This window comes from Ceratosolen solmsi, unplaced genomic scaffold (genome assembly GCF_000503995.2).
Source record: "Ceratosolen solmsi marchali unplaced genomic scaffold, CerSol_1.0 scaffold70, whole genome shotgun sequence".
Taxonomy (NCBI): Eukaryota; Metazoa; Arthropoda; class Insecta; order Hymenoptera; family Agaonidae; genus Ceratosolen; species Ceratosolen solmsi.
Window position 1 is genome coordinate 765,378 of NW_011948448.1, and position 15,515 is coordinate 780,892.

At 36.9% G+C, this 15,515-nt stretch overlaps 1 protein-coding gene across 3 annotated transcripts in view; it reads left to right on the forward strand.

The window, feature by feature from the left end:
• LOC105366364 (uncharacterized) overlaps positions 1 to 15,515 on the forward strand; it is a 74,386-nt gene that overhangs the window by 34,025 nt on the left and 24,846 nt on the right. For all 3 annotated transcript variants that reach the window (XM_011504782.1, XM_011504785.1, XM_011504784.1), the window contains exons 3-5: positions 4,157 to 4,341; positions 7,311 to 7,549; positions 11,989 to 12,291. In XM_011504782.1, coding sequence (XP_011503084.1) covers positions 4,157 to 4,341; positions 7,311 to 7,549; positions 11,989 to 12,291 — 727 coding nt within the window. The remainder of the gene's footprint in view (positions 1 to 4,156; positions 4,342 to 7,310; positions 7,550 to 11,988; positions 12,292 to 15,515) is intronic.

Genomic DNA, 15,515 nt, shown 5'->3' on the forward strand with positions numbered 1-15,515 from the left:
ATTGCGCAATAGCACTGCCTCTATCCTAGGCTCTTTAACACGAAGATATATATCCTCTCGTACAACGGTGTTGAAAGACGGAGATAATTGAGTTTATAGAATTTTGAATAATTCGCAAGCGAATTCAGCAAGGCTCGTAGAATGCAAATAACTTTAATTCCTACGGACTTTTCTCCATATAATATATTATTATCTGCGCAAATTAAGGCAATCTGCAAAATATTTCTCGCTACTTTCAAAAAGTCGAATAGAATTTGTTGTTACGGACGAGAGATTTTTTTTTTTAATATTTAAATTTACATATTTTCTGAGCATTTTGTATTTATTCAAATTAATAGTTAAAGGTTTAGAATGCGGGTTAAAGCAGCATTAATTTAAGGTCTTTTGAAAGTATTTTCAACAGTTTTATCTACTACACGATTATAAACTTCATTAAAATAATATCTTCCTTAGAATTCAATTGCTTTTTACTACTGGATTTACTACTAGAAATTTGATGAGCACACTAAAAACAACATTCTCTGTCATTACTAAAGAGGATGAGCACTTTTAAACGAAAGCTTTCTTTGATACGTTACTTTCTAATATATTGCCAATAGAACTCGCACAGAAATTTAGCCTACAAATCCATAACTTCATGCTTTCTTTCTTTTCTATTAATTTACTTATTATATTTTTAATTATTATTATTGTTATTCCTTTTTTTTTTCTTTATTTTATTTAATATTTATCTTTTAATATGTATTTTGGCCTCTATTTATAATGCCTGCAACAATACAAAATGCTGAAAAATCACTTCCAAATACGTTTCTTTCCACGAAATTTCGCGGAGAATAATGCAAGGTTTGGTGCAATAACATTTTCACTGTATAATATTTTTATGATTTTACATTTTAACATTAGCAATTAGTGGTGAGTATTTGAAACACTCTTCTACGAACAGTAATAAATACTACTCTAGCCGTAATATTTGATAAAATGCGAACTGTCGACCTCCTTACGGGGTTTATTTTATCCTCTTATCACCGCTACTTTTCTTTCTTCGTTTAAGAAACGTTTGGTCACGTGCTCGCAATGCAATAAAAGTCATCCAAATCGTAGATCGTTCGCTTTGGATAATACCTGGGGCACGAACGACCTGACCTCATGAAATTCAATTTCAAGTTTGAACAGGTCGTAAACAAATGTCCAAAGTAATGTTTTCTTTTGGCTTATAGTATTATCATTCTGAATTGAAGGTCCATTCTCTAAATACTATTCGATAATTAAAAGCCTAACGGAATAGAATAATATTCTTCTTATTATTGCTTATTTAAGCATACAATTTTTTTTTAAACATTATTCTTGTAAAATATTAAACAAAACAACAACAAAAAAAAAGAAAAAAGAAGCCTAAATACACCTCTATATTAATGCCTTATAACAATCGTAGTCGCTAATTTATCTAATCTAAATGCAATAATATTATTCTCACTGCTTGAAAATATATAACGAAACTTATTATAATATTGTCGCATACGATGTCAATGCAATTGAAGCCAGTGAATATTTCCATAAGACATCATCATCTCTGTGTACTTTATGCACATTAAATGTTAACGTTAGACTTTTGAAACTTATATATAATCGGTTTCTTATATACGATTTGTTACATAATAATTTCTACTTTTAATTTTCAAACCCATCTAGTACAACAAAAAATAAATAAATATTAAAACTGTAATATCAACATATTTTATATAAAGAATAAATTATGTACTTCGCAGTACAAATAATTATGTAATTTTATTTCAATTGTTTGAGAATAGTGTTTTGTCGGCAAGTCTTATTAAAAAATAATTGTTTTTGCATAACTCCAGTGTGAATAAGGAACTACTACAAATCAAACAATCAATAATTACATGAAAATGTGAATATCAGTGAAAAATTCTAACGTACATTTTTAAAATATTCTTTTTGTCTAATAGGTTATGTTACTAAATTTATGGCATAATGTTCATCTATGTATATTATTTTAATTATAAAATATTCTAAATTATATCTACTCGTTTTACAATAATGTCATTTCAATTACTGTGAATAATTTTTCTCATTACTTTTATTATTGCCGAAGATGAAATTTAACATTTTAACGTACGTGATTAAAAAACATGCTATTCAATAAAATCCAGAACCAATTCTCATTGCGTGCTCAATGTGCGTAATCTTAGTTAAGAGTATTGTTTTAATATCTTCTGAATTAAATAGCTTTATTATAAATAATATTATAATAATAATTTATTTATACGAAATACGTCGAAAAAAATAATTACTGTAATCGCTAGTATGCGATTATGGTGCTCATTGATAAAGCTAGAAAAACCTAATCGATAACGAACTTACGTTGCAGCATTATACCATTTCTCTTGCTTATTAAGCTATATTTCTTCGTGCTTAAGTTAATTGGTGATAAATTATCAAACCTTACATGTCCGTATGATAAGTGTGTTCCGTAATTTATCGAGACTTGGTGACATATTTCAGGCGTGATCAATTTTATTTTTGAATTATTACATCGATAATAAAGAGGCTATATATAATATAAAGTATTGGAAAAAAAAATTTTTTTTTATCACGAATAATGGGAACGTTTTAAATATTATTATTCTAGTTACCGTATGTAACGAAATAAGCAATGACTCAAAGTATGACAAACGTCAAATTTCTTCCTAATTAGCGTATATATGACATTGTACTTCATGTATAAGCTTTATTACAAATTCAGTGCAGATTATAAATAAATAAAAAAAAATATATATATATAAATTTTACAAAACTTCAAAGTCAAAGTTTTGATGGTGTAAGTCAAGTGAATTTCTTAATATGATTTCAATAAAAAATTAATATTACGATTAGATAAAATAATAAAATAATATATAGTCTAAAATTGAATCTCAAAGGGTCGAATAATATATAGAATTGAACAGAGCCAAAAAGTAAACAAAATTTCAAAGTAATTCATAAGTATGTAGATAAAATGAATAAATTCAATTCATAATAAATAAAGTACTGTAATTTTCTTTATAGCATTGTAAAAGATTTTAGGATGTCGAAAAAGAATTATCAAGCACGTGATATTACATAGCCAAGTATTGTAATATAATCAAGACTGAGAAATTTTTCAAATTGGAAAAATCAAATCATCTTTCAACTGTGCAGATATTACTTTACACAGGCACTCGGACCGAAATTATTAATTCGGATCACGAAAATATTAATTTAACCGACGTTTTGTAATTCTTATCTGAAAAAAAAAATAAAAAGAAACAAACAAAAAACAAACAAAAACACAAAAGCTACGATACATAGAGCTATAATGTGCCTGCATCGTTCAAAATTTCATAAAACATTATTACATTATTCATACATTCTCGTATTTTTCGTTTTTTTTTTTATTTATTTGAGTTTTTATCACCGTAGCTTTAAAGAAAATTCATCGGTAATTAAGTTCGTGGCCATAAATACGTTGGGGCGGCGGCGTTACGTAAAAGAATAAAGAGACTTTCTTCGAAACTATTCGTCGAAGTGCCCGTAGCGAGAAGAGCCAGCGGGGCACTTTCAAAATGTCCGCGTAAGCGGGTCTCCTCTTCACCGGAAGTTAAGCGTGAAAGTTTAAAAAACCCCAATGACCATACTTTGTCTCTCTTTATGCTCATAACTAGCAAGAAAGCCAGGTGTCTGCTTCATTTTCTCGTTCGCGTAATTCACGAGCGTGTTCGAAGGCATAATTCGCTCGTCACCAAACGAAAGTCCAGGCGTTTGATATTAATATCTATCACTCTCCCTTCATACGGCGCACCAAGATTTCTCCTCTTCAAACATCCATTAGCGAGCGAACAACGACAGATCATTAGGCAAAGTAGGAATCGAAGAATCGAGCTCGATTAACGATATTTACATGTCGGTTATGCCGGTTTCGTTGCATAAGGCTCACGAAAGCTGCGCGACGCTGTTCCGCAAATACAAACACACTTGCGAGGCAGTTACGTGTAGCTTCGATTTCTCGCACTAACCGATTGTTCGTAAATCTCTAATGATAGGGACAGGTGCACGAGACAATTCGCCCTTATCCGTAGACCATTCGTGCATTGAAGAAGAAACTTTGTTCCGTTCGCAGGTGAGCAGCAAGGGCTTGAAGATCATCCAGACGGTCCATCCGGGCGGCTCGACGAGGTCAGCGGTAAAGCATCTGGTGCCAGGTCACGCGGTACTCGCTGCCGTCCAAAGAGAGGACGTAGTCGCTGCGACCCTCCTTCTGCCCAACCCTGCCACGAACAACCCTGTCCACGTACACGCCTACAGGTGAGCTATCCAGCGTTAGGTGTATGGGTAATTTATAAATTAGACCGGCGACATGGAGGACGATTCGCGGTGTCAGGCGCGTGACCGAGCGGTTTCCAGTGTCAGGCCGCGACTTTCGAAACTGTGAAATCCATCGATTCGAGCCCCGCATCATTATCGCATTAATTATCGCGACTTTGTAGAAATGTATAAAATGCTTGGCTCTTGCGAAGGATCACAATGCCCTTTTACGTCGATCGATTCATTTCATTATCCCCGCGTGTTATAAAAATATTATAGTACGTTACGGGCATCTGGGCTATTGCTTTGACAGACAATTTATTATTCCTGATGAATTAAAGAGAACGTTATCCTATTGCACATGTAAAATATCTAATCACGCGCGTGTCGCTGAAATTAAATGTAAAACATTAATAATAATAATAATAATAATAATAATAATAATAATAATAATAATAATAATAATAATAATAATAACAATAATGATAATGATAATGATAATGATAAAATGATCTATTACTTTTTGAAAAAAAGTGATAATGAAATAATAATAATAATAATAATAATAATAATAATAATAATAATAATAACAATAATGATAATGATAATGATAATGATAAAATGATCTATTACTTTTTGAAAAAAAGTTCTAGTGGAAGGAAATTCCATGACACGTACTCGTATTCCGACAGCCGCAAATTAGCGATTCCTTTGAAAACAATAGGAAAATAATTTTCACGAAGGCAACCTTGAATTTTACAAAAAGCTGTATATCAATCGCCAAATAGAAACGCAAATCGTAAACGGCGTGTGCAATTTACGCGTCTAGCCGGCAATAAAATTGCCTCCATTAAAATTATCGGGAGACTTTCTTCAGTCAACGATCGCTCTTCGTCGATAGCGCGTTAATTATACGTAAAAGCCGCAAACAAAAACATAAAAAACATCGCCCATCTAACGCACATAATAATAACGGTGAACGCTCTGAAAGCGCCGCGATCGTCCTACCCCCGCCCACCTTCCTCGATCCCCTATCCCTGTCCCTCCTTCCTCCATCTCGTCCAACTCAAATCAACGAGCCGTCGTGTATTTTTCCATTTTTGTTGTTGTTTTTTTTTGTTTGTTTTTTGTTTTTGTGGCCGGTAAGGCAACGCGGGCGGCAACGAATCACGTAATAATTCATTCGCAAGCGCTAATGGCCAGTCCGGTAACACACCTACAACAGTCCGTCACTCGAGACAACTTGATAATGGTGCGACCGGGACTCCGCGTTTCTTGTCCCCTGGCATCGATAAAAATCTTTGGACTTCGGTGGTGACAAGCTGGGGTTCGGCGTCGTGCCTCCTCGCTTTCGGAAATTCCTATTCGTAATTGTTTTGGAAAGGATGTGGAAATTAAGGTGGGATCCGTGATTATAAAAAGTTTAAGTATCGCCAATTATGGATTTGGGAGGGGAAATAATACGTGGAGAGGCCCGTGTCGAAGATTTCACTTTTTTCGGTTGGTTGATATTGCATAATAACGTAGCCCTGCCCAATAGTTTATTTAAAGAATAATAAATGTTTGCTTCTTTTTTTTATTATCTTATTCTTTTTTATTTTATTTTCTTTTTCTTTTTGTATCTAAATTGACTTTATTCGTTTATCGGAAATTGTTACAAAAAACGTAGCCAATTAAATATATTTAACGTGCTTTTGTTGGGCTTTGAATTATCGTAACGGGTAGAAAGATTTCTCTCTCTCTCTCTCCCCCCCCCCCCCCCTTTAACGTCTTCTACCTGCCTTATCAAGATAGATAAACATTTTAATTATCATTCCTGTGGTGCGTAATTTTTCAATTTTCTCATACAAAAACATGATTGATGTAGCAGGCAGGTTGCATAGAACGGATAAATTTCATAAGAATTAAATTATTAGTCAATGACAAAATAATAAAACTACGGAAATTATGAATTTTTAACTTTATGAAGAATGTTTGAACAAATTTCTAGCATTGTTATTGTATAATGCAAAGCGTTAGTACCAATTAACGCTTTCGGTATTTCAATTGTCACAAAAATAGTCGGAAAGGAACGGAAGTTTCAATTTTTATGAGCTTCAATTTGAAATTAATTGTCTGTTGAGATGGCGAATAAATATTAAAATAGAAACAATAAATTTTTAGTACTTGCTTGTTATATTATGGCCAATGCGCAGTCTTTCTAATGAAAATTTCGCGGTACATTTTCGTATTTGGTGATAAATGCGTGGATAAAAATTATCCTCCTACTTTTTTTTAGCTCACGTAAATATCTAAAATCACGTTTGTTGAACAATAAGAGAGATACAATAACAAAAGTATCGAGGCGATTTATAATCTCGGCATACAAAAGCATAAGTAAGTAAGTAAGTAAGTAAGTAAGTAAGTAAGTAAGTAAGTAGCGGATGTCCGATAGCACTCGGTTCATCAGAATTTCCTTGTTCTCGGCTCAATATCCGATCACTTGTATCAGCCCTGCCTGTTTGTCATACATGAGCCGTGCGTCAGGTCCAGGAGTGGGTGAGGGGCGTGGCGCGCGGTAGGGTGGTTGGGGTGGGGATGACGGGAGATATCGAATAAACAAGAGGTCGAGGTCGAGGTCGCGCGTTTACGAGGTGCCGGCACTAAACTTTCTGCGCGTTTTCACATATGAATGCCGTGATGGGCTTGTGATGGGCCGAAATAAAGTAAGCTCGGGGTCGGCAGGCCCGCTCGTTCGTTCGGCTTAATCTTCGGTCATCGGCATTTCCGTCGAGATTCCAAGGCGATTGACGCGCCCGAGCCGGGGAATCGTTACGGCTGCGATTCACTCGCGGCGTTAATAATAATCCGTCGGGTAATAGTCATCCGGCGCGCAGCTCGTGAAAGGCCGAAAGCCTCCCGGACGTCGAACCCCCACCCCCTCCCCACGATGACGAGCTTCAAGGACAAGGTCGTTTGTGCTTGCGCAGATGCGACTCCGTGGAGACGGCGGAGCTGCTGGGCGGACAGCTCAAGGTCCTCGCCTCCCACACGGACAGTCTCGCACGACTCGGCTCCCTGGACACGAGGCTGCGCAGCAACCTGGGCAGCGACGGAAGGAGCACCCGCGAGAGCGAGTCCTCCGAGGGGAGCGGCGAGCTGAGGCACGCGCCCGTCCAGGCGACGACGATCTACGAGTCACTCGCTGCCGAGCTCCGAGCCAAGCTGGGTAAGTTTCATTTTGGAATAGTGTGCAATCGCCACCAGCTCGTCGGGCCTTCACCGTGGCTACCATTCATCGCAGTCGTACATGGGAACTTTACCGATGTGCGCGAGTGCTGCCCCGGACGCGTGTATGTTCATTACGGGCATGCAGGGCGGTCCTCTCGTTTCAGGAGGGATATTTCAATTTCGATAATTGGCCGCTTCATGCTACTATCTCCTCTCCAAGTACTTGACTCGAGATTTATTGTAAAGCGACGTGTAAAGCCTTTCTCCGCGAGGAGGTGAGCGGACGGGGGCATGAAAGTGGACTCGTGGCAACTTTTCATGATCCATCGAGCGCTATCCCGCAAATATTCCTCGATAAGAATTAGCGGGCGCGTAAAATTTGTAAAACCAACCGGTTTCGCAAGTTTTTATTTTCAAAATGGCTAGATATAACTGGCCTTTGATAATAATCTTGGACAACGCGTATTAAACTTATCAATTGATAATAGGACATCTTCGCTCGTGCCAACTTCTCACGAACGCGCTGACCATTAAATGGCATTTCGTTAGTATTCCAATCAGTCGAACTTATGGATTGGCGAATTTTGGCGAAAGAGGACTCGATTTCGCAAACGCAAATTTCGCACTATTCAAGAACTCGTTCTCTCTACTTTCGCATACTTTCGCAGAATTTTTTAATCGATTTCATTAAAAAAAAAAAAGGTTGTGCTTTAACCCAAGAATTAATGCTACTTATAAATTTATTTCCCACTCGTTTATCGCGCATTAATTTTGTAATACAATAATTTTTATTATTGCCATCATTTTTTTATTTTTATGCTTTAATAATGACTTTTAAATATTTATCGTTATTATTGCATTGGTAAAGTTATATGTGATGTAGATTATGAAAGCTACTATTACATGAGTACGCGAGTACCGAATGAATAAATTATGAAAAATGTAGCAGGCGACTCGTAAGCTGCTCTCGCGCAACAAAATTTTATCAGTATAAAGAGAAAATTAAAACAATTTTATAGCAAGGGATAAGCAAGCATATAAAGTGAAAGTAAAGGAATTTATAAATTATTGACTTTTATTAGCATTATTGCCGTTAAATTTTCATGTCTGTAATTGTGTAAGAGTTTCTTTCACATTTACTTCCCATGTTAAGCGTATAAATGGAAATAAATGCTGATATCCTTTATTTTAGATTATGGATAAAACGGCAAGAGATTTTACAGCAGCAAAATTAAAGAAGAAATTTGATTTGTTTGCCGTAATATGTAAAGTGCGACGAATAATTTCTATTTGGTAAAATGAATTTTCAGTCGCATGTCATAGTGGATGAAATATCTTTTGACGAAATCTCATACAATTATGCATCCCATTAATAGATAAGAGGAAGAATAAGAATAAGAATAAGAATAAGAAGAAGAAGAAGAAGAAGAAGAAGAAGAAGAAGAAGATGAAGAAGAAGAAGAAGAAGAAGAAGAAGAAGAAGAAGAAGAAGAAGAAGAAGAAGAAGAAGAAGAAGAAGAAGAAGAAGAAGAAGAAGAAGAAGAAGAAGAAGAAGAAGAAGAAGAAGAAGAAGAAGAAGAAGAAGAAGAAGAAGAAGAAGAAGAAGAAGAAGAAGAAGAAGAAGAAGAAGAAGAAGAAGAAGAAGAAGAAGAAGAAGAAGAAGAAGAAGAAGAAGAAGAAGAAGAAGAAGAAGAAGAAGAAGAAGAAGAAGAAGAAGAAGAAGAAGAAGAAGAAGAAGAAGAAGAAGAAGAAGAAGAAGAAGAAGAAGAAGAAGAAGAAGAAGAAGAAGAAGAAGAAGAAGAAGAAGAAGAAGAAGAAGAAGAAGAAGAAGAAGAAGAAGAAGAAGAAGAAGAAGAAGAAGAAGAAGAAGAAGAAGAAGAAGAAGAAGAAGAAGAAGAAGAAGAAGAAGAAGAAGAAGAAGAAGAAGAAGAAGAAGAAGAAGAAGAAGAAGAAGAAGAAGAAGAAGAAGAAGAAGAAGAAGAAGAAGAAGAAGAAGAAGAAGAAGAAGAAGAAGAAGAAGAAGAAGAAGAAGAAGAAGAAGAAGAAGAAGAAGAAGAAGAAGAAGAAGAAGAAGAAGAAGAAGAAGAAGAAGAAGAAGAAGAAGAAGAAGAAGAAGAAGAAGAAGAAGAAGAAGAAGAAGAAGAAGAAGAAGAAGAAGAAGAAGAAGAAGAAGAAGAAGAAGAAGAAGAAGAAGAAGAAGACGACGACGACGAAGGCACCCCCCCCCCAGGCATGACTCGTCAATTGCAATTAACTCGACAATCATAATTAAAACAATTAAAATGATGCCAATTGCTTAAATTGTTTCGTACAATCGGTTCGATTCGTTCTCATAATAAAAAATAAATTTAACTTAACGGTCGCGTTAAAAGTCGATCGGTACTTAGCAGGCCATTTCTTTTCTTTTCGCTTCGATGCGTGTCTAGTTAAAATCACGTTTCATAATGCAATTGCCAACGTTATTCTTACATTTATTTGAATTTCTTTACTAGCCTACTTTTACTTTCGCATGATGTATAAGATAAGAAGGGAACCGTCAGCAATGCATCATTTGGATATACGCGGGAACGAAAGACGTTTACCATTTCGGGGAGACACTCGTTGCTTCATTGTGCGAGCGAACTCTATAAAACGCAAATTGTACGTGTACACCTTTTTATGTGCCTTTTACACTGCTAATAAATTCCTTATTGTTATAAGCATTAATCGTTTGCTTTACTTAATGGCGTATTATAGCATAAAGGCACTATTGTGTTCGTACTACATTTTGTAAATGTGATTCTAGATCATCGACTTGTTACTGGTTATGTAGGATTTCTTTTGCCAGCTGGTGTTTATTATGTATTATGTGGCTGTCTCTTTATGTTGAAGATTAGAAATCATTTTTCTTCATCTTGAACTTCATGATTATAGTCATGGCTATGCTCCACGTCTCAATGCACCGTATTTTTTCTTCATCTTAACGTTATTATCCATGTAATATTATTACAGTGTATTACATTGTTTTTTTTTTTTAATATCATTTATGGACAATAGATAGGCGAGATGAATGGATCCGATGATGATACATCATGTGGAATTTCTTATTTAATCATCGTGAACTTGTCACATGGTTGAATTTGTGCATTGTAAACAATGAATTTATCGAATTAATTAATTCATATTAAGGTTAACAAATTAACATTTGTCTAGCACATCGAACACTATGGGACAAATTATATGGTATTTGAGGTAGTAAATGTAAAAAATCATTTCGTTTGACGTTGAAAATGCTTATCCTTGATTCTATCAAAATCTCGCTCGCTTGAAAATAGTTTTTTTACCACGTTCGAGCAAATGTATGAATCGCGACAAAAGGCTGATAAATACGCAATGGATTAGTTTTATAATATTCAATTGGAAAGATGAAAGTTAAAAATTTGATGTTGCCCTAATCAGTTTTTGTTTTTTGTATTCTATGTCGCTGTATGAGTAAAGTCCTTCCGTGGCCCATTATAAGTTTACCTTCCAGTCGTACAAATACAATGCCAAGCAATGTGCGTCTATGAATATTACCGTAGTCTGAAAAACAAAGATCCGATAACATTGGATTTATACAAACAATGAGTGGAACGCAAGCGTTTCAAACAAAGATTGCGAGATTTATACAGCATTGGTCATGAGGGAGAGAGAGAGAGAGAGAGAGAGAGAGAGAGAGAGAGAGAGAGAGAGTGAGCGAGTGGGGATGGGAGAGGGAGATGGCTTATAATAAAGGCCATTCATTATACGATCAAATACTTTTTGAAGTGTGAAATTTTTAAAAATGTTGCACACTCATGCTAAGAAAATGATGATGAAACATAAATGAAATGACATACTAGTGTAACGAATCATTTAGTTGAATGAGGAGTAAAAATGAATTTTGAATTTAGAAGAAAGATTGCGAATGAATTATCGGCAATAATACGCGATGCATGTGATATCAAACAAACACTACAATGAACGAACGAATGAACGAACGAATGAATGAACGAATGAATGAACGAATGAATGAACGAACGAACGAACGAACGAACGAACGAACGAACGAACGAACGAACGAACGAACGAACGAACGAACGAACGAACGAACGAACGAACGAACGAACGAACGAACGAACGAACGAACAAACGAACGAATACGCAAACGCATGACGTATTTCATAAGACATAATGTTCTAGTATCATGCAATGATAGATCGATTAAGGCTTTCCTCTAAATTCGTATTCTTTCTCAAGATAATCAATACCTCTACGTTAAGAGTACGAGTCGTATTATGGTTAGGCGGAAGGCTCGACTTCCCATAAGCATTCGAGTATGACTGCCGGCCTCTATAATAGCCCTTTCCATCGGATCTCTCGATGTTCGAGATTTACGAAGCGAATATCTCCATGAATGACATGGTCTGTCCGTCGCAGGTAGAGGCAACTCAGCGGACAACGACACGGGCCCGATCCTCCTCCCTCCCCGGGACTACGACACGGTGCACCGTCAGCGTGGCAATCTCACTGGAATCGAGTTGCGGCGCTGCCTTAACCAGACCATCGTCGGGACGAACGGGGTTGGCCTCCCCAATATCACCCCGGTCGCCGAGCGTGGAGGTGCCCGCAGCGCAGCCAGCAGCGGCATCGGTTCCGACAGCGCCGCGACCCCGCCACCGTATCCGGGACATCATCCGCTCGGACCGCGGCCCTCGAGGCCCACGAGGGACTCCTCATCCGGTAAGTGCTCCGGTTGCGACGCGAGCTCCAGACTTTGTCTCCTTGATTAAAGCAAGGCTAAAGTCAGCCAAAGTACTTGGCTAACGTCATTCTGGCCCGTCATCGCTAGTTATAACAATAATTGCAGGCAAAGTCCAGGCGCTAACCTGGAGGGCTGAAAATTTTAGAGCGAATATCGTGACATTGCATGCGCTCAATGGCATGTCGTGGTTGTGTAATGGTAAATAGCAAAAATCCTTCTATAAAGTATGAATTAAAAATTACATTCAAGTAATGCAAAAGATCTGTTTCGATGCTTGGAAAAAGGGAGATATTGCTCTCGATTGCTGATTTACGGCATACACGGCTTTCATGCTATTTCAACACGCTATTCGCAAACTCTTTGAAAGCCTTCCGCGATAATACGTTATTCCCGTAGGTAATTGGGATTAATCGAGGAAGTTGCAAAAAAAAAAAAAAAAAAAAAAAAAAAAAAAAAAAATATGCCGCAAGAAAATGTCTAACCTAATCCGTCACGTTCTTGATGGCGAATTAAAGTCCCATGGTCTTTAATTATTAAATCGTTATTTGTAATATCGGAATTGATCATAATGATCATTGAGCGCCAACTGAATGCTAGAATAATATTAAAATTCTTATTGCCAGCAAAACTTACAATTATCAATGAACGTTACGACAAAAGCAGTAATGTAATATGTAATATAAACCTCAACCATACGCGAACGTAACAATTATGATAATAGCAAATGCCAATTAAATCTAAATAATGAGCGCAGATATTCATAACTCTACCATTCACCAAAAGATTGGAAGATAATCGTTGGGTATTAGCCAATATTTTGACAATTAATATTCTTTTTAATAAAAAGTAGCATCGGATTTTAAAGAAAGACCGCCGAAAAATATAAAAGTCGGTCATTATACGATCCACGGTCAACTTTCCACAAGCCTGTCAAATTTATTTAAAACTCTCTCGAATATTAAGAGGTTTACTCTTTACAGCGTCGGTGAAAGGGCAAATGTTTAAACGCACACATTGACACTCTTTTCAGCCAGCGTGCTAATGATTTCCGCTACTCTCCCTCGCTCACAATTATCGTAATTACGTATCAACGTGCTTTATGGTTAATACAATTTCATTTGCATTTATCGTGTGCGCGGCTAATAGCAACATTCGTATTTATCGACAAACGCTAATAGTATCGATTGCCGAGCGACGATCATTCGTAACATAATTCTCGGCCCTTTTGGCTTTTCTTCGACAGGATCGCGAAACGTGCGCTCGTTAACTTTCGTCACAACCTGCCAGCAATTTACCGCGTTAGACAAAGGACGATGTACGGGATGAATGACGTGGCGACGATCGACGGGCCCATCTCGTGGACCGAAGGCATGTCAAACTCGCGTCGCGAGAAACGCTTAAGCGAATATGTCGAGAAAGAGGTGCGTCAACGCGAGGGACATTCGACCCTGACACTTTTAGCCTGCTCCCTTTGCTCACTCGTTCACGGTCCGAATGTAGGTTAACGGAGCAGCAAGTTCGGCTTCCGCGGGAAAAGAAAAGGAGAAGAAACTTAAAAGATCCGCCGCCTCTTACGTAGCGATCGTCGCTGCTCCCTCCTCCTTCTACGAGGTTTTCATCAACTTTTCCGAATTTTTTTTATCGCGAGACGCTGTCGCGACCGAATTCTTAATTAAATATAGCGGAAAGTGAATGTCATCGTCGCTCTATTCCTCATCTCACTTATAACGTGCGATTACGCCTTTGGGACTGGACACTATTTTGCTACGATTCGCCAGGACAACGATAGGTTCACCAGGGTCGGTGAAAGTACTTAGACCGACATGCGAACATGTCTTTTCCTTAAGCTATTGCTCTTGAAATTGTCTAGATACGGGTGAATTTTATTAAATTCATTGAGTGATGCGTCGACGCCTGTGCTAATGTTATATCGACGAATCATTAGATACAAGTTGACATAGGACTATTTGTATATTGGCAGCAACGTACAATCAATAATCACACGATAAACATTAAAAAATATAATCGGTGGGTATTCAGTTGTATTTATAATTAAAATCTTATGAAAGATCTTTGGGCGATGAATAATTTTAATGGGATACTATGAACATCCAGATTGTCAACATATTTACTCATAATAGACTAATTGCTTTAAAGAATTTTATACGATGTACATGAGACATAAAAGGAGAGAAAAATGTGAAGTCATTCACGAATGGTTTTTATATTCTGAAAATAATACGAAATAAAGAGACTTTTATTACGATAGGATAAACGAACGACAGTTTTTTTTTTTTTTTTTTTTTTTTTTTGCAACAAAAAGCAATAACCCTCCTTATCCCGATTAAAATATTATATAATATTATAATACACTTGTTGCAACTACATTCTTTACACTTTGTCGCTTAAAAGTAGATACACGTACGAGACATTATGATAATTGTAGGCAATAACATTACATATTTACTCTATTACAACCACGGTGATGTAAATTTTTATTATTGTTCATAAATCTTTAATGCAGTATCTTTGTTGTTATTATAAATATATTGCCCAAGCACGTTTGTCTAACAAACAAGATGATATATATTTCAATTATTGCGAAGAGCAGTTAAAAGCCATGAACGTTAATGTAATAATAGTAGGTGCTTTATTTCTAAATCCTCTCAATAATTTCATTGATAAACATCATTGCAACAAATATAAAATTTAATATCTAGAAATTATAATCGTTTAATAAAAGAGACAATTAAGATTAAGAGGCCGTAAGAATAGCGGCAGATGCGTGACAATTGAAAACAAAAGTAAGAGCGGCAAAATCGTGACTTTTCCTTGGCAATACCGAGCGTTTTGAAATCGAACGAATTCTACAGCCTCGGGTTTTCACTCGTGCATTTTTCATTCCGTTTACTCAGCGGAATCACAAGCTCTTTCGCCACGAGGCCACCAGCATTTCCCTTTCGCGATGCGTCGTGATTCGAATGGCAGAGCGATGACACGAGCGCAATGGCGCTTTCGGGGGTGCGTAGCGAACCGAGTGGCAGGGGGGAGGGGGTGGGGGCGGAGGGGGGGGGGCTATTCCCGGGTCCAATCGGTGCTTTCCTATGGCACTGCGTCGACTCCGGGAATTACCGCGCACATGCACGCGACCAGTCATGCGTTTACGCTTCGATGGAGGAAATGAAAGTACGAGATTCTGGTG